Source organism: Coptis chinensis, chromosome 9, assembly GCF_015680905.1.
Source record: "Coptis chinensis isolate HL-2020 chromosome 9, ASM1568090v1, whole genome shotgun sequence".
NCBI lineage: Eukaryota > Viridiplantae > Streptophyta > Magnoliopsida > Ranunculales > Ranunculaceae > Coptis > Coptis chinensis.
The window spans coordinates 80,815,838-80,841,031 of NC_141464.1; the positions used below are offsets into that span (position 1 = coordinate 80,815,838).

Genomic DNA, 25,194 nt, shown 5'->3' on the forward strand with positions numbered 1-25,194 from the left:
TACTGCAAGGCCTAATAGGGACTCAACCTAAGTAACAAATATACTTCTTGATCCATCGAAATAACAGGCAATTAATTTGTTTAGTTCCTTTTTGCTGTTTCGAGTGTTCATGTATAGTAGATGTTTAATTAATGTGTAAGTCATTCATGTGACACACTTTATAAAGATGAATTTTATTTATAGTACTGAAACCAACACATACCATTATCGAAAAAGATCGTCACATGGGATGCCTCATTCCCAAGAAAAATAAAATGATAATTCAAATCCTTTTAAGATGAGCAATTAAGTCGAGATTAATCACTACCCAAGTATTTGTTGAGAAAGTCGATGTTGAGAAAGGTTATCCAAGATTAAATTCTGTTGTTGAGAAATGTTTACCCCTAAAAAGGAAACAATACTTAAGGTAGGGATGTCCCAATTCTTTGAGCAGTTTTACCGAGCTTTGTTGTAGAAGGATCTTGAGGTTGTTAATGCTTTGGTGGAGAGCGAAACGTCTTTTCTCAATATAGCTATGCAAAGGCGTGAATGTTGTAACCATCCATATCTATTCCAAGGCGCCGAGCCTAGCCCTCCTTATGCTACAGGGAGACCATCTTATTACCAAGGCAGGTACATTTTATTTCAGAATGCTTCTTGATTTATTGGGATTTAATGATCAATCAACTTACTTCCAATTTATCCCCCCTCCCTCCCTCCACCAAAGGGAAAATGGTTCTTTTGGATAACCTACTTCCAAAGCTGAAAGAACGAGATTTGAGGGTCCTAATATTTTACCAGTATTTGTCCCATGCTCTATGGCGTTTTACTTTTCTCAAAATAGTTCTCATTCATGGTGTAGTGATTTCCTTTTATTATTTGGCCTTTGGCACATTTACTTTGTAATTAGATGACTAGACTGCTAGACATTTTGGAAGACTATTCAGTGTTACGTGGGTAGTCTGTATATATATATTATAGCTCTCCCCTCCTCAATTGAGAAAGCGTAGCTAGGGTGTCCACGTGTCCACACTAATTACGGTAAATCCGGAGGAAAACTTGCCGATAGAAAAACTTGCCTCCAACTCAAAATGAAACCCAACAAAATCCACGACTCTCATACGAACTGATGTCTCTCTCCCACTCTCTCTTCTCTACCACCCAACCTTTCTTCTCCCATCAATGCAAGAAGATTTGTACAATTGCAGACTTTTGATTAAAGAGAATCTGATTCGATGTCACAATATATATTATAGCTCTCCCCTCCTCAATTGAGAAAGCGTAGCTAGGGTGTCCACGTGTCCACACTAATTACGGTAAATCCGGAGGAAAACTTGCCGATAGAAAAACTTGCCTCCAACTCAAAATGAAACCCAACAAAATCCACGACTCTCATACGAACTGATGTCTCTCTCCCACTCTCTCTTCTCTACCACCCAACCTTTCTTCTCCCATCAATGCAAGAAGATTTGTACAATTGCAGACTTTTGATTAAAGAGAATCTGATTCGATGTCACAATTACGATGTCCCATCGATCTGCTTCTCAAGTCGCACCAATTTTGGTTGGAGAAGATCCAATGATTATATATGGGATAAAGAGAGATTATTGTGCAAGCAAATCGGGTTCTCTGTCCTTTACAGTATCCCTAGATAGCAAGTTGCATCATCAATCACATGCAAATACCGAAAATCAGATCATAATGGAAGGAAATTGTCCCGGTAAGAGGATCTCTCCACACGCAACTTTGAATGACAGTCCAAAAGGAATTCAGTTTACAGCAATCCTTAGTTTGCAGATTAGTCAAACCGGGCTGTATTGCTTTTGGTGGCTTCATCTTCTTTTGATGGACCATTTACCAAGCCAGCTGATTCGGTTTCTTCCCGAAAACAGAGTAAACGCGCGGCCTCTTTAGGTAGGCTCTTCTTCTCTTCTCTCGATCCCATTCTGTTCTCCTTCTTCCACACTTTCTCTATACCATATGTTGTTTAACAAAATGCCAAGCAATATTCTAGCGAGAATGTTCTTTTCAAATATGCGCAATTAATTGTTTCTGATTAGTACTGTTGTTTAACAACATTGTATTGTTTCGTTTAACTGTATAAGCTTTGATCTTCTGTTGATTGATGAACATGTACGTATCTATGACTTTATGCTTTTGATTGATGAACATGTAGGGTCTATGACATTATCTTTTAAGTTGCAGTCCTTTGTCAAGGTCTAAATGCTTTAAATGACCGCCACTCATATACCTTGCTCACTTCTTCACTGGATAGTATTTTTGTGAAAGAATCATGATCGTGCTGAGTTTACAACATTTTTTTGTAGATTAGTACATGTCGTGAGATTATTTGACGGCTGAATAAACCAAAAAATTAGAATTTACATCAGACATTTACGTTATTCTAAATGCTGTTGTATCTGTATTCAGTTTTAATTAAATATATTAAATCATCAAGTTAATTAGAATTGCTTAATTTAGGTGTGGTAGATAATATAGAATTCACATTAAGTTAAGAAGTCGTACATGATTATGACCCTCCTAACTAAAATCCTCATTACTCCAAAATATGTGCATATTTGTTGTCCATAATCCAAATGGAATTAATGGTTGAGCAAAAGTCATATATGCAGATATGCTCTTAGTGGGAAATCTTAACATAGCAAGTGGTTTATTCTGCATTTGTTTGTGTGCAATAGTAGCATAATTCTGTGTTGCGTAGGTACTTCAAAATTGAAGCCGTACCGTGTCGGACACTCCGCATTTTAACTGAAAATGTCGTGTCTCCGGAGTGTCCCTGTCGTGTCTCAGTCGTACCCGTGCAACATAGGAGTATATGCTCAGTGGATTTTGGTTATAGGAGTCTTTACAAGTTGTAATTCACTGCAAACCGACAGCCACAGCCCCACAGCCTGTCAACATGCACGCACGCACACGCACACACACAGATGCCTAGAATATATATAATATTCTACAAACTATTGTAGAATATTATATCAACTCAATATATTCTTTCATCTAATAATCTTCATTAAAGAGGGTCGTATATATGGACCTAACTATGGCAGGCCAATAGTCAGAAAGAATTAGCTGAGGTTAGTTTATCTCATATATTTTGTTCTTATAACCATTACTTAAGTCCCAAGTAAATTAATTTCACTACCAAATTGCAATGCTTTGTTTTGCTGATTATGAATTTCGACATTGGGAACTTGCACAGTTGCACTCTGTCCTTCATGATGTTAGCCTGTTAAATTACACAAGCAAAAAAAAGCTTGAAGATTCTTTCAAACGTGATGGAAGTTTGAAGTCTCAAGAGATTTGGTCATATTGAAGAAAGACAGCACATTTAGCCATTGATCCCACCTCTTAAGCCGATGAACTGCTACGGTTTCGGGTCTCAAGTCAAGTCCTGTCACCAAGGTGGAGGGAAGAGACCCCTAACTTTGTTTTGACATCATTTGATTCAAACTTATCCTGTCAACGACATAGTCCATCAATTATTATACTGTAAGTCACCATTGTGCACCTTACTTTCTTCCTCTTCATCTCATCAAGAAGCTGGAAGTCCTTATCCATACTATTCTCTCGACAGTACCCTTTGACCACTGAGGATGAATCATTAAACGCTGTAGGAACTTTTACCTACACAAAGTAGAAATCTGGGATTAGTTTGGGCGTACCTATGATTGCTCGGCTCACCCCAGTCATCCCATCCTTGAAGAAGTACAGCACTAGAATAAGGACCTTCCTAAGATGGCAGTCCCTATGCCAGTGATCCTACAACCCAAGAAGGTAAAGCCCGTGTCCTGTGCTTCCGAGACCCTGCGTTGTGCTGTGATTGCACTTGGTCCTTTTACAAGGCAATGCACATGGCATTTCTGCAGGAATTAACGCAAACAGAAACAACGTTAGTTTTGTGTCTCTCTAGCCTAGCTTTACACCTCTGAGCTGATTCAACTTCATTTGCTTGAGATTTTTCAGTAGCAGAAGCTTCAGATTTGGAAATACATATTCGTTAGAGCTTAGAAATAATCTCCGAATAGATATTAATTAGAACAACGAAGAAGTGGACAAATGAAGTAAGGCAGATGCTGTTGTCTGAAAAATCGGATGCAAGATTAACAAAGTTACTCACCACCATGAGGTGTAGAACTTGAATATATTTGGGAAGTACTGAAAGAACTTGAGCCATGAAACTGTGCATCCCTCATATCCTATCATAAATCATTTCAGTAAAAGAATAACAGAAGAATATGCATAACATTCATACTTTCGAATTGAAAATAAAAAAATAATCTAAAATAGTTATGCTCACAGAAAAAGAAGCACTGTGCCTCAGTCCGCTATCTCTGGAAGTCGTAGAAAATTTCTCCGAAATGGATCTTTCTATACGTTCTCTTGCCTCCATAGCAGCCTACTCTGCAGCACGCTCCCGAGCCTCTGCAGTTGCTCTCTCTACTGCAGTACGCTCTGCCCTGAGTCTGGATTATGTAGAAGCCTTCTCAGCTAATGAGTTCTCTCGAGCCTCTGCACATGCTTTCTCTAATCTTTCACGAGCCTCTGCCATTGCTCTTTGACGAGCTTCAGCAGTAGCTCTCAATATACGCCCTCTCGCGAGCTTCGCGAGTTGCCCTTTCAACAGCCATTCTATCTTTTTCTCTTTCCCTCTGTATATCCTCTTCTAATTTTCTTCTCCGTTGGTCCTAAACTTAACAAAAATATAAATTTTAATGGACACTACCTGCAGCAAGTGCTGTGTATGGGCTGCTTAAGCTATTTTAACACCACAAACCACAAATACACGTTCCAGTGCAGTGCTATACGAGGCATTAATCGTCCAAGAATTGAATGGCAAAGGGCGATTTTTTATTGAAACTTTCTGAAAGATTATTAAAGAAGCAAACTTCCTCATCCACGTGTGAAAGTACTCTCAATTCCACCAAAGGGAACTCCTTCCAAATGAAAAACTATGAGTCAGCCTTTTGAGACATACATCACCAACCTGAGAAGTATCTCCATACACCATACAAGTGTACTTGCAAGTTGCAACTAAACTATCAAGATTTTTAACTCTTCTTCATCAATGTCCAACTGTCGGACCTTCTAAACGGATTGTAGCTTTTCAGCATTCTACATAGGATAATAAAAAACTAATCTAATAAATGAGTAGGACTCTGGCTTCACATGAAAAATTACAGAGACATTATCTATATCTACTGCACACCTCAGTGAATCCAAACATGTAGCACAAGCTGCAGTATGTCAGGGAAGAGTTCACAACATGAGCAGTAAACCTTTCGCAACAAAAAAAAAAGAGAGTTAACAGAGATCATAACATTAACAAAGAAGCTGTATATCAACCATCTTCTTGACATGTTTTACTCAATAACACATTCAACAGTTATCACCAATGAAATTTCAGTAAAACCTTTCAAGTCAAATCAACCTGTTACATAAATAAAGACTGATGAATTCTAGAGGTACACAAGAATGTAGGACTCCTGGAATAAAACTACATCTAAATGTCCTCTTTTGCTCGAGACTAGGTATCTCTTTCAGATTCATCAAGTAGGGAATTTGCAGGCACATCTTGGATTTGGAATTGCGGTATCTTCTTTACAACCTCAGGAATTCCCTTTCTTGAGGAGTTGAGAAAGAGGGTCGTATATATGGACCTAACTATGGCAGGCCAATAGTCAGAAAGAATTAGCTGAGGTTAGTTTATCTCATATATTTTGTTCTTATAACCATTACTTAAGTCCCAAGTAAATTAATTTCACTACCAAATTGCAATGCTTTGTTTTGCTGATTATGAATTTCGACATTGGGAACTTGCACAGTTGCACTCTGTCCTTCATGATGTTAGCCTGTTAAATTACACGTTACAAGCAAAAAAAAAAGCTTGAAGATTCTTTCAAACGTGATGGAAGTTTGAAGTCTCAAGAGATTTGGTCATATTGAAGAAAGACAGCACATTTAGCCATTGATCCCACCTCTTAAGCCGATGAACTGCTACGGTTTCGGGTCTCAAGTCAAGTCCTGTCACCAAGGTGGAGGGAAGAGACCCCTAACCAAGTCAAGATGCTTCTATGGTATTGAAAGTTAAGACATTCCTTCACAATACAGTTACAATTATGGTGGAGTCCTATGTTGGTTCAATGTGATATATGCTGCTGCCAATTACCCAGTAATTCACTATGAAATGAAATAGCTGGACCTCAATAGCCTGTCGCAGCACTATTCCACATTTTTCCTAATTCAAGATGGAGGAAAGATTACCATTCTATCTTTTTGAGGACCTTAGCATGATGATGGTCATTCCCAAAACTTTTGGGTCGCAACTCATGACTACATGATTCCCCAAGATTACCAGATGCAGCTGTCTGTAATTAAAGGTCATTAGCTCTTTGCACTACTGGGTTGGTGGCTACTGTTCTGTTTCTGACAAAAAGATTTTTAGGAATATGATTCATTTTGCTCAGGGCTTCAGGCCTTCTTCTTTTCTTTTCTGTGTGTGTGTGTGTGTGTGTGTGTGTGTGTGTTTATTTTTTTTTTCCTACAACCCTATCTACATCCATATGCTCCCCTCTCATTACTTTTTATGTTCATTGAGCTTTGAACTTGATATGTATATCAATCAACCAAACTTGCCCATATTTGTTTTCTGCTACAATATGATGGAGTTTGGACCAATTGCTGACTCAGATTTTTTCTTAAGTTCAGACTTACCAGCCTGGATATACTGCGCCTGTTCCATCTCAACCCTGCCCTGATGATACCACCATTGATATCAGGCAAGTTTTATCTCTGATTTTTTATTATATTTAATTTTATTCTTTGAAGATTGAAAGACACTTATTTAGTATTTAATAAAAATCCGATTTCAATCGAAGCTCAATGAACATAAAAATCAATGGTGGATCGTTGATATGAATTTTAGAGAGTGAGATCCGATTTCAAGTTTGAGTGGCCATATTAGCCGTAGATTGCTTAAATACCTGTTCAGTGGAGACTAGAGAGTATTTATGATATGCTAAGAGTGTATGACTAGGCCTGAATTGGTTAGGGTGTGAGTGTTTTTCTCTTTTTCTATTTTCCTAGCTACCTAAGCAAACAAGCCGTTCGCTTAGGTTCAAAGTGCTACGGCAAAATTGAGGCTGGTGTTTTAATGTTTAGTCACATAAAAAACTGAAATTGGTCATCATCACTCCCATTTCATCGCTTAAAAGTAGGAACTAATCAATGAACCGAACCTAATCCCCCCCTAATGATCACAGAGGTCTACGAAGTACTACGACTACTATCATAAGCTAAGTTGCCCACCCTCTCAGTGTCTTTCAGACCATTATGTTTTAGTTAGGTTAATTAATTCATGAAGCCCCAAACATTAAACTAGACTTTATGTTTCTGAGCTGCAGCCTTGCAGGACAGTTTAATATATTCACTCAGATTCTCTTCATTTGTTTTCTCAGGAAATCAACTTTGTCTCTTCCTGAATTGAGTTTAGTAATATGAAACTTGGGATATAGACAAAGAAAGAGAGATCCCTTCAAGTTGAGGCAGCAACTCTACGTGTTGGGATATTTTAGTTGCAACACTAGCAAGTTGCAACACTAGCTCTTGAATTAGATATCAGTAGTTATGAAGCTTAACAGAGCAATACTTGATAAGGTCACAAGGATAATGTTATCATATTGTCGATTATAGTCCAAAACCCGAATACTATATACTACATTTTTATAACATATTACTATATTAGGCTTCATTTTTGGCATTGGTAAAACAGTTTAGTACTTTTGTTCTTATGATTTTGAACTTACAAAGTTACATGTAATGCATGCACTATCTCCTTTAAAACCAAACACGACTGAGTTTGTGGTCTGGAACTCATCCTTCAGAAACTGTAAAGTCAAGCTTTATCAAAATCACTATCTTTGAGTGAAACCATTTGCGTGTCTGTTGGCTCCCCTATCCAGCTGTTTAACCCTGCCTATTAGAATGGTTCTGATTTTTGTGAGACCGTGATTTTTGTGAGACCATGCTTTTGTCTCCACACACTAAAAAATGTGGAATTCCCATGTGGTAGGCTTTATAGTCGTGTATTCAGACTCAATGTTGTTTTTGCATTATCAACTATTATCTCCAATTGAAGTGATACTAAAAAGAATTCTATTACACTTGAAAAGAACGTTATATTAAGAAAAAAAAACTTCTTCGCCATGAATTTTAACTCTTTACGCATTAAATAAAGTTTACTCATGATTTTGTGACCCAGTAATTAAGACTTTTGTTAGTTGACTATGCTGAAAAACCAAAGCTTCATGGGACGACACACGTATGTTGTATGTGTTATAATACCTCACTTTGGTTTTTCTCTGTGTTGGACCTTGCGTATCCATGTTGGACACAAACATACGTATCAATGTCAGTGTAAGTTAAAAAAAAAATGTGACTTTCCCATAACAAAGTAGGAATAAATGGATGTATGTTGACACATATATATTTTCCTGAGTTAAGAGTTATTATATATCCCCCTCTCATGTTTAACACGATCTCTTTCTTTCTTCAGGCACTTTATGTGATGAATCCAAATAAGTTCAGGGCTTGCGAGTTCCTGATTCAGTTTCATGAACCACAGTGCTCACTAAGTATGTCGTGAAGCTCCGTAAACCTTTGATATATGGTGCTACCATGTTTTTATCCGTGTGACAGATTATTTGTATGAGTTTTGCTTTATGTATTGTGAACGTTTGGAATCCTAATAGGCGTTTTGTTTGCTCAGCCATCAGGAGAGAACAAGAATTCTTCTGCACACTTTTAAGAAAAGTCCAGATGTAAACACAGTTTTCCTTTCAAAGGTACTTAATTATATATGTCATGTTTAATACCTTTTTAGGTGAATTTAGACTTCTTGGCTCCATCTCTGTTCGGCTCAAACTTAAGTTACTTAATTTAGACTTTTTAGGTGATTTTTCACGTGAATATTGCCATCAAATCTTTCTTTATGAATATAATCTTGATATGTCTAGGAATCATAATCAATTATTATTGTTTTTGTTGTTGTTACTGTTGTTGGGAATCAATGGTTTTATTGTTTTGTTGTTATAATGCTGGTAGATTAAATTTCAACCCTGCATATTAATTGTTTGAGGAAAGTCTTCATAACAGTATTACATGAAAGGAACACGTGGGTTTTCTTCCGATGATATATCTCTTGCCGCTCTCTCAATGCATCTACTCATCTGTAAGTTGTTAAATCTAATATCAATTGAAGTTTTATGCTACCAACTCACGTTATGTCCTAATCCTTCTCTTTTTTCAAAAATAGTAATATAATAAACAATAAGGCCACTGAAATTTAATTGTATGAAATTTACTTACTATGGTAGTTTGATTTTATTAAACTTAATGGTATTACTTGATTATTGATTGATTTTTTTTGTTTCGTAGTAGTTCGAGAACTAAGAATATAATTCACGGAGCAGATATCTACAATTATTATTATTATTATTATTATTATTTTGAAATGTGTGTTGCAATGTAAGTTTTTCATTGAGGTATTGTTGTGCTTAAATTGATAATACTGCAACGAGTGTTAACAATAAGAACCCTTCTTAAGGTCTGTGATTGAGTCCAGCCAAATTGGAAATTGCTACAAAGCTACAATAATTTTTCTAGGCAATGACATACCTACAATGGACCTGGATTGTCCTTTTAAGTTAGAAGGAACAAATGTGAGTTTTTCGACTTCTTATTTTGGTTTTTTATGTTTCATCTTAACTGAAGTTATATGAGATTATACATAGCTATGAGATTATTGGTCGTATTGGTACTTGCATAAATGCATAGCCCGTAAGTTGTACACTTCAAGAAGACTTCTTTTTGGCAAGATTGAATGCTAAATCTTTAGCATTTTTAACATTCAGTAGAAATGTTTAACATATGGACTGATTTCTAGGAGGCTTACATTATATGTTGGTCGAATGTGATTTGCCTGCAGCAAATTTCTGTAGTTTGATGACCTATGGGCAAGGAGATGTGTTTCCTCAGCCATCTGGTTCCTTTGGGCTCGAGCTCTAGCCTGAACAGTCACCAAGGATTGCATACACCGGAGGGTCCTAGCAGCCTGTTTTCTCACAAGGTAACCCCTTACAAGTGCTTGCAACTTCACCAGTTCTTTCAGTGCACAAAGCTTTCCTTGACTGTTGCAATGGAAGATACAGAGTTGATTTATCTAACACGAGACTTCTAATTGGTAATCTTTATATTGACAAATGGTGATTGTTTTGAAAATTATACCAGATACCCACGGAAGAATGCCTGAATCCTGATTGAAGCAGCCTCTTGAATTGCACTTGATCTTCTTCTAGAAGCTGAACGTAATTGGGTAACGGCAGGCGCCGGCTGTCCAACTGCCATGACCGCGTCTTTACAGATACCCTGCCTCATCCGTATTATCTTTAGACAAGCTACTGAGCTTTGCTTTATTATCAGCTCCATTTGATGAGTGAACAGCAGCTCCAAGGAAAACTGCAATGAGAAAGAATCCAACACCAGGGAAAAGAATTTCGGCTTTATTGATGCGGTCATCTAAGAAATAGTTCAGGGCTTTATTGATGCGGTCATCTAAGAAATAGTTCAGGGTAGTGCCTGTTCCACAAATACATTTATCACCATAATCCATAAAAAAAAGTATTCAGATGAAATATATCGGTTTGTAGATGGTACACTGGTACTATACAACAGACCTATAACAACAGTTATGCTTGAGGTGACGACCTCAGTTACTGACAGTCCTACAAAAGAGATGCTGTCCAAATTGTTTTTGTAGAAGGATTTAGTGCAAGGGTAGATTTCAGCACTTTTTTTAATGTTAAATTACTATGTGATTGCTGCGGCTTTGTTGTTGCCTTGATTATCACTCTAAACTGTTTTGATCCCAAACCAAAAAGTAAGCATACCAAATTAACGGATCACGAATTACATTTTCAAAACTTGATTATTAGATATTGTTAAACCTGCCGTTCTTTTTACAAAACAAATGAAACGAGATGCACAAACATAATCGGAATATACGTGAAAAAGAAAAAGAAACGAGATGCGCAAACATAATCGGAATATACGTGTAATACAATACAATCGTCTATAGTTGCCATTAGAGTATCCCGTGAACAAGTTCGATAAAAAAATGCATATCTATAATGGATTAGTTAATTGATATGTATTAGTTATTAGATATGGATATGGATATGGATTAATTAATAGATATGGATACGAATTAGTTAATGGATCAACAACAGAATTCTTATGCTATACAACTGCTGTCATATTAAAATCTATATAAAGACATAAATATTCATGAAGCATTCAACAAAAACCTATTGAAACCATACACCAATATAGAGAAAGAAATCCTAAGAAAACACATCAATATTCACGAAGCACACACCATCATCCTTCTACTGCAAGTTTGTTTTTTTTTCCTGGACTGAAGGTTTTTCCCTGGTACACCATCTTTCAAAGGACTCCAAATTCTTTCCACTGAAGGTTAGTATTTTTTTTACTGTTAGTACATATTTTTTGGTACATATTTTTTAGTATGAAGCGTTATTTCCCGTTGGGTGGATCCCGACTCTTCCGGGAACCAGTAACGCGTAAACCATGTCAAACCAAGACCGATCAATATCCGAACGGAACGGATTCGAACTTCTCCTAGAATAGTTTCCAGTGCTATATATAGTTTCCGGATTCGACAAACTGTCCATTGTCGTCATCTGTCTCTCGCCCATATATAGGATCAATGGAACCAAACTCGAGGGCGTGATTGGCATAAACACGAGAAAGAAAATAGGTGTTAGACTCCAATAAATCACATATTAGATATAATTTTATTTTCAGAGTAAAGATAGATGCATACTAAACAACTAGCTGCATACTTGGGCATACAACATGCATATTAAAACAACTATGCTAAGTTTGGCACGGAGATTGACCAAACCAAGATCAACTACTTCTTCGCCGGATTCCCAAATATGAACGGAATCAAAAGCAAGCCTGCATGATAATCTGTCTAATTTCTTTGAAAGAGAGTTATTAAAACTGCTATAACAACACTTTCATGGAGTATTATGTCGACTGTAAGTAAAAAGCACTACCTATTACATACCCTGTGGCATGTGGCATGTGGAATGCCCTATGCTTTAGACAAACTGGAAGACGGCACATACACCACGTCGGCAATTGCAGTGGTGTGAGCCAATTTTACTCTTATCCACCAAAGATGGTAATGGCGCAGTGTCTTAAAAATCCTCAGATATATTGGTAGTAATACCATAGTTTTTACTGGAAGCCAGTGCCAAATGATTTTGATATATACCTTTGATGACGATGTTTACGGCTTTAAGCAAACTTGGTTGAAATTATGGCTTAGTTGAAACTTGAGTAATATATGTTGATCGAAGAAGTGGTTGTTCATGATCAGATAGGATAGTGTGTAAGCCACCTAATTTATATAATGTCATGGCTATATCAATTGTAGAGCCGAAACTTCATTTGTTGCCATCCGCAACTCCTCCAAAAGGCTTTCAATCCTGGGTGTTACATCTTCAGCTTTAACCTTCACAAAGAAATGGTTCAAGAACCATGTATAAGCATTGAATTGAACAGGGTTATTAGCTTTAATGATAAAAAGTAAATGTATGCCATGATGCACTTCTGTAGCAAATAGCTCAGATGCATATTTATCCAAAAGTGACATGGGCCGACTCTGTGGAGGCCATCCAGACTGACATATTTTTCCAACCATCAGGTGAATAGCATGCATCAAACCCTTATTGATGCTCTATAGCTGTAAAACTACAGCATTTCACATCCACCTGAAGTGTCACGTTTGAACCCAGAAATCTTAGCTATGAAAGGGTAACTTGCTAGCACCGGTATAGTCAAAATAAGTAAGTAACACTACCACGTGCACAAGAAATATCACTAAATTCACATATTTGTTTGATTCTCTACTTTAACTTACTCATTTTCTTTCCAGGCTTCCAGCAGTATTCTGTTCTACATGATTTCAGTTGACGAGAATTTATCCAGTAGAAAGCGATGGACACCAACAACAATCCAACTTGAAAAACTACATCAAGTATTTGATCAATTCAATGGAAGTCCAAATAAAGAGATAATTAACAATTTGAAGGCTGAACTAAATCAACACGGTAATGTTTCAGAAAAAAATATAGTTACTTGGTTTCGCAACATGCGTGCTAAGTTGAAAAGAAAAGCACTCATTAACGCAGAGAAAGATTCGGATGAAATTCAAGTAGAGATTGAAATTTCTCCAAAGAAGACCAAGCCTAATAATATGGAAGAAACTTCTGGTGACATTGTTCCTTCACAAGAAAGTATGTCTTAACTTACAACGATTCTGACAAGTACTTTATATATTCATGATACTAATGTTACTCTTAAATTGCAGGTCAGTATCAAGTATCAGTTAGAAAAACAACAACTACAAAGTCTACCCCAGTCAAAAGAAAACAGATCGAGGAGGAAAACACAGAAGAGAAGTTATAAATCTAATCGTCTTAGTAGAATGAAACGTTTTGGTAAATATTTTCTTCTTATGTATTCAATTTATTGTTCTTATAGCACCAAATACTTTATTAAATGATATATTATTATTTTTTAAACAGTATCTATGCCCGGAACAAGTGAAGAAGAAGCTAAAATAAATAGAGCTAAACGAAAAGAGATGCTGAATTTGAAGAGCATTGGAAACGATAATTACATTGACGATGAAAGTGATGATGATTACCTATCACAAATGAGTGGATCAGATTCGACATTGAAGTAGACAATGAAACCGAAGTTTCCATTTCATGTGGAATAGATGTCTCACATAAAAGTAATTTTCTTACAAAGAATGTTTTATATTCTTATTATAATTAAATTCAGCAATGTTTTATATTCTTATTATAATTAAATTCTTTAATTTTTATTAACTTTTGCCTTGCGGGGAAGTTGTTTTGAGCCTTTTGATTTTGGATGTCCAACATCCATATGTTCTCAACTTCTTGAGCTATTATGCGAGTGCGAAGAAAGGAATGATAGGAGCAAAAACCTATTAATCCTAAATTCTCAATATGTTGTCGAGAATGGAAAGGTTCAATTGCCTCTTCTAAAAAGATACTCGAGAATTTTTGAAGAATCTTTTGGATTGCAATGGAGGGTCAAAATCGTTAAATTACATGGAAAACATCGGCATTTACAACTCAATGTTCGCGTTCACATCTTGGTGGACAAGTTCGAGCTCGATTAATGATGGAAAGGCACCCTTTGTTTATAAAATAAAAGGGCAAAATCACCACAAAATTGGAACATTGCTTCCACCAATTTGAAGAATCACGTCCAAGGTTTGCCAGTTTGTACATACATGATCTTGAAAATGAAGTCACCCACAGGTTGAACTCTCTTAGTAAAAAATTGTTAAGAGGAATCCAAAATATGCTTTAGATTCTAGCATTGTTCAAGAACTGATAAATATGTTGAATGTTACCAACGAACTCACCAAGACTTATAGAATGGCAAGGGATAGATTTAAAAAAGAATGTCATGTGGCCGGCGTCGACATACAATTGATTAATAGAAGACAAAAAGATGGAAGACTTTATAATTTGCCATCATCAAATGAGATAGCTGGTCTAATCGTTGGCAATGGTGATGAATTTAACGAAAGCACGAGATGTTATTATTGGGACAAAAAGGATTTGGCTTGAAGAGAATCAACGAATTGCTTCCAAGTTTCATGGCAATCACGGTATCCACTTTTGTTCCCCATCTTTGAAGATGGATCTGGACTTGACATTCCATATAGAAACAATGCAGTAGTTGGAAAAAGAAAAAATATTAGCATGAGAGAATACTATGCTTTTAGATTACAACTTCGAGGCCTTGATGAAGGCCGGACTATAGTTAAATTGGGAAAAATTGAGACAAACAACTTTGTGTAGATTCTTATACAGGTTTGTTGAACAAAATAGAATGGATTGGGTTCGAATAATCAACAAACGATTCGGGCAGAATTGTATCAAGGATTAGTAGATGCGGTTGTTCTTTGGTGACACGAGGCCCGGTAATCAGTAGGCAAACGGTTAGTTCTTCCTTCATCTTTCCACAGTGGTCCGGTACATGGTACGTACGTAACTATCAAGATGCCATTGCAATATCACGGCACACAGTTTCCCGGATCTCTTCATTACTTTTACATGCAACCCTAAATGGCGAGAAATCCGAGAGATGTATTGACATGATAGCTCCCCGGTTATAAACCGAAAGACTTTCCCGATATTGTTGCAAGAGTTTTTGAGATGAAATTGCACGAACTGATGACTGATTTACAAAAGCGCAAGAAATTTGGAAAGGCTTGGGCAGGTAAACCTATATACTATATTGTTTTAATTAATTTAAAAATTCATAATATTTTATGAAAATATTAATAAATACGGGTTTTGTTAATGTTTTGCAGCATTATACACTATTGAATTCCAAAAGAGAGGTTTACCGCACGCTCACATTTTACTTTTTCTGGACAACGCTTCGAAGCCTACTACTCCTTCACTAATCAACAAGCTCATATCAGCAGAGTTACCAGACCCAATTGGTGACAAAATTGCTTATGATTCAGTGCTAGAATTCATGATACATGGGCCATGCGGAATAGAAAACTTAGATTCCCCTTGCATGAATGAGAAAAAGTGTACTAAGTTCTATCCAAGACCGTTTAGTGAAGAAACAACCATTGACGACAATGACTTCACAGTTTACAGGAGGCGAAATAACCATCGAAAGGGAATGAAGAAGAATATAGAAGTTGATAACAGATGGGTTGTTCCACATAATGTTGATTTGATAGTTAAGTACCAAGCTCATATTAATGTGGAACACTGCAACAAGGGAAGATCAATCAAATACCTTTTCAAATACATTAACAAGGGAAGGGACAGGGCTACTGCAATTATTGTTGAAAACATGGTTCTGAGACAAAGATAATACTCATCAAATAGTAAAGGGCGTTGATGAAGTTGCAAATTTCTTAGGATGCCGATTCTTATCCGCTTACGAAGCGGTTTGGAGACTATTGAAATTTGATATTCAAGATCTGAAGACCCGGCGTTGAAAGGTTACCATTCCATCTTGAAGGTGAGCATTTGGTTTATTATAGTGAGAGAGATGATGCAAGAGATGTTGTAAACAGGAAATCTTCATCAAAAACCAAGTTCACAGAGTGGTTTAAAGCAAATATTGAATATCCAGAATTAGCTATGGGTCTTACGTATGTCGATTTTCCTACTCAATTCGTATGGGATAAGAAGGAAAGGAAGTGGAAACCAAGAAAAAATGGGAAGAAAATTGGACGTGTCTACTACGCACATCCTACTTCAGGAGAGAGATTTTATCTGCGGCTGTTGCTGAATATCGTCAAAGGTCCTTTGTCTTATGAAGATATTAAAACTGTTAATGGAAAAGTTTATCCAACTTTCAGAGCAGCATGTCAGGTATATTTTATTACATATTCCATATTAACTTTTTTTTATATTGTTTTCTTGCCTAAAATCTGTCGCATATACTTTTAGAAGTTCAAACTGATTCATATGTACTGATTCAAAACCTCTCCAGTCTATGTTCATGTTTTAAAAAACAGCACACAACTCGCACACAACATTTTGTTACTGGCTTTCAGTAACCTATTTGCCTGCGCATTTTTGGAATTTCAAATATAAATAAAGTCATAACAGAAAGCCGGGGTGACAAGTATTTTTATTTCTTTACAAGGAGCACTTGCTCTAATGTTTCGGCAGTTTATTGTAGACATTTGCTTCCGTCACCTCTGCAGTTCTTAACTATCTCACTTCCGAATAAACTGTGTACCTTTTCTCATCGTTTGGTGGCCAGACAACCTTGCCATTATTTCTATCTCAAGTTTTCTACTACAAAGATCTTCTGCAGTGACCAGTCTCTCCTTGCCTATAGACTTACATGCCAAAACCTCTCCAGTCAACTTATCAGATCACCTCTGCAGTTCTTAACTATCTCACTTCCGAATGAACATCACTAAGCGTATTTGCGAGCTAATAAAAAGAGAGAACCTCCCAATTGAGTCACCACTGAGTACAGCAGGAATCCGGGATAATCCTTTGTTCCATAGCCGGGGCTATTTTAGCCAATAGAATTAACTGTTTTCCTGCTGTACTCAGTGGCTGCAATGAGTTGCGAAAAATGAGTTGCGACATGTTATAGCATGTCAGGAGACATTATAATTATCTGTTTTCCTGCAATGAGTTGCGACATGTTATTCACTGTACTCATTGCAGTCGTGACATGTTATAGCATGTCAGGCACAAGCAACTCGAAAAATCTCTGTTTTCGCGCTCTGCTGAATCTGGCCCATTTTCCAGTCCTGACTTGCAATGCGATTGCTATGATTGATATCTTCCTTCACTGACTGAGTCGTGAATTAGATTACAAATGGACCTATCCTGCAGTCCATAATATGTACTGTGGGGAGCTGATGGTTTTTACTCCCCTCTATCTCTGAACCTCTGCAATGAAGGCCTTTAGGAGATTCAACTTCCACTTGCCAAGTCCAAGTCCACCGTACCGAGATGAACACTAATTTACTGGCAGTTTCTCTTGAATTTGCATCAGCTGAACTGGACCTCCTCCATAATGCTTAAGAGACTCAAATTTGGTGCACTTAGTGTACATTGTCCACCTCTATGCATATTACACAAGTTTGCTGCATATTATGCAAATTTTCAACTCCCAGCAACTAGGAACTGAGCAGATGGACATTCGCAAAAAATGGTGGGAGATCAACATCTGATGGATCTGTTGCAGGAATGGCTTTTGATATATCTTCGGTAGAAAAGGGAATGCTGCAATAAAGAGATGGAAGAGAATAGGATATATACTATGGTAGAAAATCTACAGAAGTAGTAAATGAGCTCAAGTAATCAATTTCACACGAAGTAAAACTACGCTTCAAATTACTACAATATTTTGAAACAGCAATGACCAAGAGATCTTTCATTATGCATGCACTGTAAGCTCAAATATCTAAAAGGTAATAAGAAACTCCAGATCAAAAAATATTCAGGGTCCGACCTGATTCGTGAAACCAATCCTGCAAAACAGTTATTCCAATTAAAAGGCCATTAAATGTAATAAATATTTGAATACATTAGAAGAAAAATAATAATAAGAAGACAATATTATATATAAAACAAAACCTTAGCTCATTTATGATGGTTTACTATTAAAATGCAATTCATATTGTTACATTATTATTCTAATTTTTCATTTTTATATCAAGGCACATGGATTACTTGAGGACTACGGAATGGGATGACGCTATGGAGGAAGCAAGTCATTGGCAAGTTCCAAAATCTTTGAGACAATTGTTCGTCACATTGATTTTGTTTTGTGGGGTGACATATCCTGAAAAACTTTGGGAGAAACATCAAAAGCACCTCGGAGAAGATATTTTGTTTCGATATAGAAAGAAGAACAATAATGAGAATCTCCAACTCACTGAAGAACAGATTAGAAATGAGACTCTCTGTGAGATTGAACAAATTATGGCTGAAAAAGGATTATCTCTCACAAACATTCCTGATTTCCCGAAATTTAATATGTCTTCAAGGATCTCCACAGATAACAGATTGATTGCTGAAGAATTAGACTACTTTTCGCAATGAGTTGCGAAAAAGAATATGAGATTCTTAACAACGGAATGAATGCTAATCAACGTCGGGTATTCAACTCTGTAATGATGCGTTCAATCTCAATCGAGGTGTTTTTTCGTAATGGATGGATGCGAGGAACCGGCAAAACATATCTTTACAAAACAATTATATCTAAACTTCGGTCCGAAGGAAAGATTGTTCTTGCAGCGATCGTCTTACGGGATAGTCTGCCTCCTACTTCCGTGGAAGTACTTGCTCACTCTAGGTTTAAAATTGTTATTCCCGATGAAAACACCAATTGTGACATCTCTCAAGGGACATTATTACACAACCTTATCGACGGGCTGATCTAATAGTGTGGGGACGAAGCACCAATGACTCACGGACATGGATTTGAAGCGATAAACCGCATTAATCGGAGGATCTTTTAAATCACAAGGCAAAGAATTTGGTGGTAAAACATTCCTAATGGGAGGAGATTTCGCATGATATTACCGGTCATTCCAAGAGGCACAAGAACTAATGTTGTTGATGCTTCTATCAACAAGTCAAAATTATGGAAAAACTGCAAAAGTCTTTCACTTAAACGAGAACATCTCATCAAGAATGGAAATATAGAATCAGCTACAACAAAGTCTATTGAAGAGTTTAGCAAATGGGTTTTAGACCTTGGAGACGGAAATCTTCCTACTTCTAGAATGAGTGACGAGGTGGAATCAACTTGGATCAAAATTCCGTAAGACACGCTTATTCGGGATAGTGATAATCCAAAGAGAAGATATTGTGTCATGCATATATCCGGATTTGGTCAACAAATATACGATATTCAATATCTTAAAGAAAGAAGCATTCTAGCCCCGAGGAACTAAAACAGTTTGATGAAATTAACTCCACAATAATTTCGAACTCCCAACGAACTAAAAAGAGATACTTAAGTCTTGGACTCACTAAGTCCAATTCAAGGTAAAAGTCTTTGAACAAGATGTTTTATACCCGACAGAATTCTTAAACACTCTAGAATTTTCCGGCATACCGAACCACAAACTGGATTTAAAAGTTGGTGTTCCGATCATGTTAATGAGAAACCTTAATCAGAGTCGAGGACTGTGCAATGGGACTAGGATGATCGTCACAAAATTGGCTTCCAAAGTGATATATGCGGATATTATTACAGGCAACAGAGTAGGAGATCCAGTCTTTATTCCAAGAATAGTTTTGTCCCCAAGCGATACGAAATGGCCATTTGAATTCAGAAGGAAGCAATTCCCTGTTAAAGTTTGTTTCGCTATGACCATAAACAAAAGCCAGGGACAAACATTCGAAAAAGTTGGAATATATTTGCCAACGCCAGTTTTCACTCATGGCCAGTTATATGTTGCAGTTTCAAGAACAAGCTCACGAGAGGGACTGAAGTTTTTAATCAGAAGGAATGGGGACGAGCCTGAAGGACATACACAAAACATTGTCTATAAAGAAGTTTTCAATTCAATCTGAATATTATTACACTCAAAGGTATTTTCTTAAAACAAATGATTATTATATTTTTTATATTTTAGACACTGATTTTATTTTTTTTACATTGTTTAATAGGAAAATCTCCTTTCAACGGAATATAGGGAAAACAAATAGAGACAGTATGGCCATAAACAGCACAGAGATCAAATCCTCCTTACTTCAGCGGAATTGATTATCTCCTAAGCCCTCAGAGTACTACTCGGACAAGATGGAGATAATGTTAGCTACCTTAACGCTCCCTTCTACTTGTCTTCTTCATGGTTCTATTAAATCATATTGTATGGAATCTTATATATTCTTAATTATTTTTTAATGTTTGGAATTCTTCTTAACATGCAAACTTTATTAAGTACATTAATGTTCGATTGTGTACTCATTCAACAATGCAGTGAGAAGACCATTTTGGAACCAAGGTAATGATTCTAAACACTTCGATGCTTCCAAACACCAAATTTTTTGTTTCTATGTCCCGATTTCTGTCCGTGCTCTTAAGTTTGTTAGAGTATGTATAAAAAGACATATAGTGACATGCAAATAAATTGAGGTGACCAACATGATTACTTGGACGGGTTCGTAGGACAGCAGTGTTAGCGTAGATTTCACTGAGCAAAGAATTCAGAATTCCGCACCTACTCCGTTATATCGACGAAATAGATCCAAGAAACAGTATATGTTTTTCATGCAAGGATAAGAAATATAACATAAAAATTAACCTGAAGTCCAAGAGCCCATTTCCGCTCAACCGGGAAGTGACGTCTCAAGCCGATTCCCTGATAATCCCTACTCCCTGCGCCAACAAATCCAACCATTTAGGTTTGACTACTTTCTTTGGAGTTCACATAAGAACCTCCTTGCACAACAAGAGTTAAAGAAATATGTGTTCCTCAAAGAGGATTATATAATTTGAAAACAAGTTTTAGTTATTCAAGTTTTCAACAAATAAAGAGCACATCAAACATCTACGATCTCAACTAATCCAAACATTTCATCTTGAAATTTGAAGCTGAGCTAGGGTGCTCTCTTTTTTTCTCAAACATTTGGATGACAATAAAAGGACCGAAAAGATAACGAGTTCATGCAAAACAATATTAGGAGAAAACATTATCTCTAAGGGCACGAATGAGGGGTTTCCCAAATCAAGAGCTAAAATAAAGGACACCCCTCTATTACTTCATGTACTGAGAAGTGTACTTCTTGACGCTTGAAGTGAGTCTCGAGGCTGAGGCTTAATAATTATTATTATTATCATAATTTTCTAATTATAAATAGTAATAATAACAGATAATAGCAATAATAGTAGTAATACCAATTGTAATAAAATTTATAACAAGTAAATGAGGAAAAATGTGGTTGGATGATGGAAGGTTGTGATTTCTAATAGACTGAGGTGTTTTGATTTTCAACACATAGCCTTATAGGGAGTTTGTAGTCATTACTCTTTAAAGAAGTTATGAGGTAATCAAAAGAGATACATAAAATTAGAAAATGGAAAAAGATATAAGACTTGAGCCTCAAGGCAGTAAAATCATAAAAGGCTCCAGGCGCACCTTGAGGCTTAAGCCTCAGCAATTTTTCTTAAACCCTATCCAGGATTTAATGCAATAGAGAATAAGCTCTAGCACACACTTTGCAGACAATCTCAAAGAATAATTAACGAAAAATCGGAAACTGGATAAAAATACATCGAACTAATCTCAAAGAACAATTAATGGAAAATTGGAAACTGGATACAAATGCATAGAACTAACCTCAACAAATTATTAACGGGAAATCGAAAACTGGATGCAAATACATCGAACTAACCTCAAATAATAATTAACGAAAAAAATCAGAAATTGGATGTAATGACATCGAGCTAACCTCAAAGAATCATTAACTAACATGAAATCAGAAACTAGATGCATAATCGCAAATACAACGAACTAACGAAAAATCGAAAACGGGATACAAATACATTGAACTGACCTCATAGAATAATTAATAGGAATCAAAAGCTGGATGCAACTACATTGAATTAAGCTCAAACAATAATTAAAATGAAATTAAAAATATGATGCATATGCATCAATTAACGAAATTGGAAACCTGATACAAATGTAAGGAATTAATCTAAAAAATAATTAACAATAAATCGAAAATTGGTTGCAACTGAATGGAACTAATCTCAAAGAATAATTGATGGTAAATTGGAAACTTGATGAAATTGCATTTAACTGACCTCAAAGAATAATTAACAAGAAATTATAAAACTGGATGAAAATGTGTTGAACTAACCTCAAAGAATAAGTAACAGAAAATTGGATATAAATACATTGAATTAATCTCAAAGAATAATTAACTTGAAATTGGATGCAAATGCATTGAATTAACCTCAAAGAATAATTAATGGAAAATCGAAAATTGTATGCAAATGCATTGAATTAAGCTAAAAAAATAATTAACAAGAAATCGAAAACTGTATGTATAGACAAGTGTTTGAGCCGATAGACAACTACGAAAGTATATAGTTTGTCTTTTTTTAAGCTATCACTAAGTTTTGAAAAATAAAATAGATTTTAGTATGATCTCTAATTTATCATAAGTAAAAGTTAATAGATAAATATAATATTAATATATTTTTTTTACTTATTAAAGCAAAAATAAAAATATATGTTTTTTTCAAATCATAAGAAAAAAAATATTTTCATATAACGGCACCCGTTCGTAGGACGGGTTCGAAAACTAGTTATGAATTTATGATTGTAGTATTGGTTACTTTTATTTAAACCATTGAAACCCTGTTTAAAATACGATTAAGGCTGAGTCCAATGACTTCCAGCTTATGACTTGTTAAATGTATAGACTTGTTCCCAATCCACAAATTGAAGAATAATTATGAATTATAGACGTATATTACAATACCTTGCGCGACCGCTCACCCACACGCATGAATTGACTTCAAATCCACGGTAGGAAGCTGTGAATGGTGCATGGGTCCAATCAACCTTGACTAACCCACCTCTTGTGGCCCAGCTACTAGCCTCCCAAATGGTTGAGTATATTCGCATAGGTTCAACTCTTAAGTATGGCACACCTTGCCGTTCAGCATTTTTGTAGACTCTGATTGGTATCTCATCAACGAGGAATCTGGTATCATATACAGAAAATCATATCAGTGGTTAAATCCCGATGCCTTTTGAGGAATGCTAAGAAGCAACTCAGATGTGATCGAACACTTAACAAAATATTGGCAGGACTCCAAACAAAGGAGTAGGAGTGAAAGTCATGTCTAGGGTCGAACCAAAGATGGAACCGTTGCTCTCTGCTACCCTTCCCTCTGGTGTATATGTTGGTGTGAAGTATGTAAGGCTCACCACTAACATTTCCAAGAAATTCCATGTCCACTTCATCCCTTGTGTCCCCTTGGGATGATAACTGCAGTTACAATTTTGTTAGAGAAATTTAACGTCATAACTATCTTTACAACCCATGGAAAATTATATGTAAAAAACTATAGATGGAATAGAAACGAAGGTCTACTCGGACATCCAACATGCATAGCGTTAAGGACTTAATTATAGACTAGCACATATCATCCGAAATCTACCGAAAATTAAAACAAAATACATGGCACATGTAGTTCCATCCTTTATTTATACCAGGAATCAGGCACCTAATTGAGCAATAATCACTCCATAAATAAACTCCAAACTCCAACATATGATACAAGTTTATAGAAACTCAAAGTAGGACGTTACTTAAAACATTACGTACATAGAAAGTAGTGACTGTTCCAGCAGAATCTCCAGGGACAAGTTTTACTTTCACGTCTATCCTGCCATATAAAATCTCATGCTTGTATTGAAACCCCGAACCATTTCCTTCATCAAGGGAGAGCTGAAGGAGAGTGCCATTATCGAATATTTTTGCACGGTTTCCACCATAAATTACTTCGATGTCAGAGTTAAAATCGTCACTAGAAGCTAGAAACAAGTATTGGAGATAATCACAAGACAACGAATCTTCTCAAGGAAGTCAACAGCAATACCAGCTAACCAGAATGCCAGCTCACTAGAATGCCAACTTACTAGACAGTTACAACAAACCCTGTTTAGTTGCCTAATCATATACGGTGTATAAATAGAGAACTAAGGTTGTAATAATTCAATTCCAATATAATCATTTTATCTTTCATCATTATTCTATCATGGTATCAGAGCCAATCACACTTTTGTGAGTGATCCTCAATTTTTTTTTAGGGTTTCGTGTTCTTCAATCCAAACTTTAGGATTCCACTCAAATCTTGATTTCAATGACAAGAACTAATCAAAGTTCACAACCATCAACACACATGAACAATATAAACGATTCGGTTACTGCTGCTCAAGATCCAGTAACAATCAACACTCAAGATCCAAGGTTACAAGCTGATGCTCAAAATCCAGCTTCAATAATGGCTGCTGCTAATTTTCCAGCCTTACTTGTTAATAACTCTTCACCGATTCAACGAAATCAACCTATTAATGATTCTTCAGCAATAAATCAAATGAATCTATGTGATCAACATCACACTTCTGGTGTGAATGGAGTTTCAAGTCAACAGGCATTCTTCTCTGGAGTAAATCCTCAGAATACTTCAACTTTTCATGGAACGAGTCATCAACACTCTCCAAATCTAATGTTTAATGGAGTATCTTCTTCAAATCCAAGTTTTCATGGTGGTTTAAAGAAGTCAACAGCATATGGGACTTATCCTCAAATCTCTACTACTGGTTCTCATCTTCAACAATCTACTATTCATGGAGCTCAGAATGCATCTTTCAACAATTATTCTAGTTTTTACCCTCAGTTACCAATGGCGGTACCACCTCAAACCTCCTCTGTATCTTTTCCAAATATTTCTCATATGGTTCCACTCAAACTCACACGAGAAAACTATTTGTTGTGGAGATTCTGCTTTTATCCAGTTTTCAAT

General features: G+C 36.2%; 1 protein-coding gene and 1 long non-coding RNA gene across 16 annotated transcripts; one reads left to right on the top strand and one right to left on the bottom strand.

The window, feature by feature from the left end:
- The first annotated feature begins 1,236 nt into the window (after positions 1 to 1,236).
- On the top strand, positions 1,237 to 10,898 carry LOC147478570 (uncharacterized). Of its 15 annotated transcripts, none has more exons than XR_015209234.1 (9): positions 2,075 to 2,112; positions 5,529 to 5,697; positions 5,823 to 6,377; positions 6,706 to 6,776; positions 8,552 to 8,630; positions 8,765 to 8,840; positions 9,151 to 9,226; positions 9,983 to 10,123; positions 10,285 to 10,898. It is a non-coding gene; the product is annotated as an uncharacterized LOC147478570 (long non-coding RNA). The 15 variants fall into 15 exon arrangements; XR_015209235.1 differs by having other exon boundaries at positions 5,566 to 5,697; XR_015209244.1 differs by lacking the exons at positions 2,075 to 2,112; positions 5,529 to 5,697; positions 5,823 to 6,377 and adding exons at positions 1,237 to 1,893; positions 9,602 to 9,716 and having other exon boundaries at positions 9,139 to 9,226.
- A 12,221-nt stretch (positions 10,899 to 23,119) lies between these two features.
- LOC147478571 (xyloglucan endotransglucosylase protein 8-like) lies at positions 23,120 to 24,417 on the bottom strand. Its single transcript, XM_086586265.1, has 4 exons — positions 24,351 to 24,417; positions 23,994 to 24,241; positions 23,461 to 23,654; positions 23,120 to 23,366 (listed from the first exon to the last, which is right to left on the bottom strand). Exons 1-4 carry the CDS (start codon positions 24,415 to 24,417, stop codon positions 23,120 to 23,122), a joined length of 756 nt encoding a protein of 251 aa, XP_086442391.1.
- Between the last annotated feature and the right edge of the window lie 777 nt (positions 24,418 to 25,194).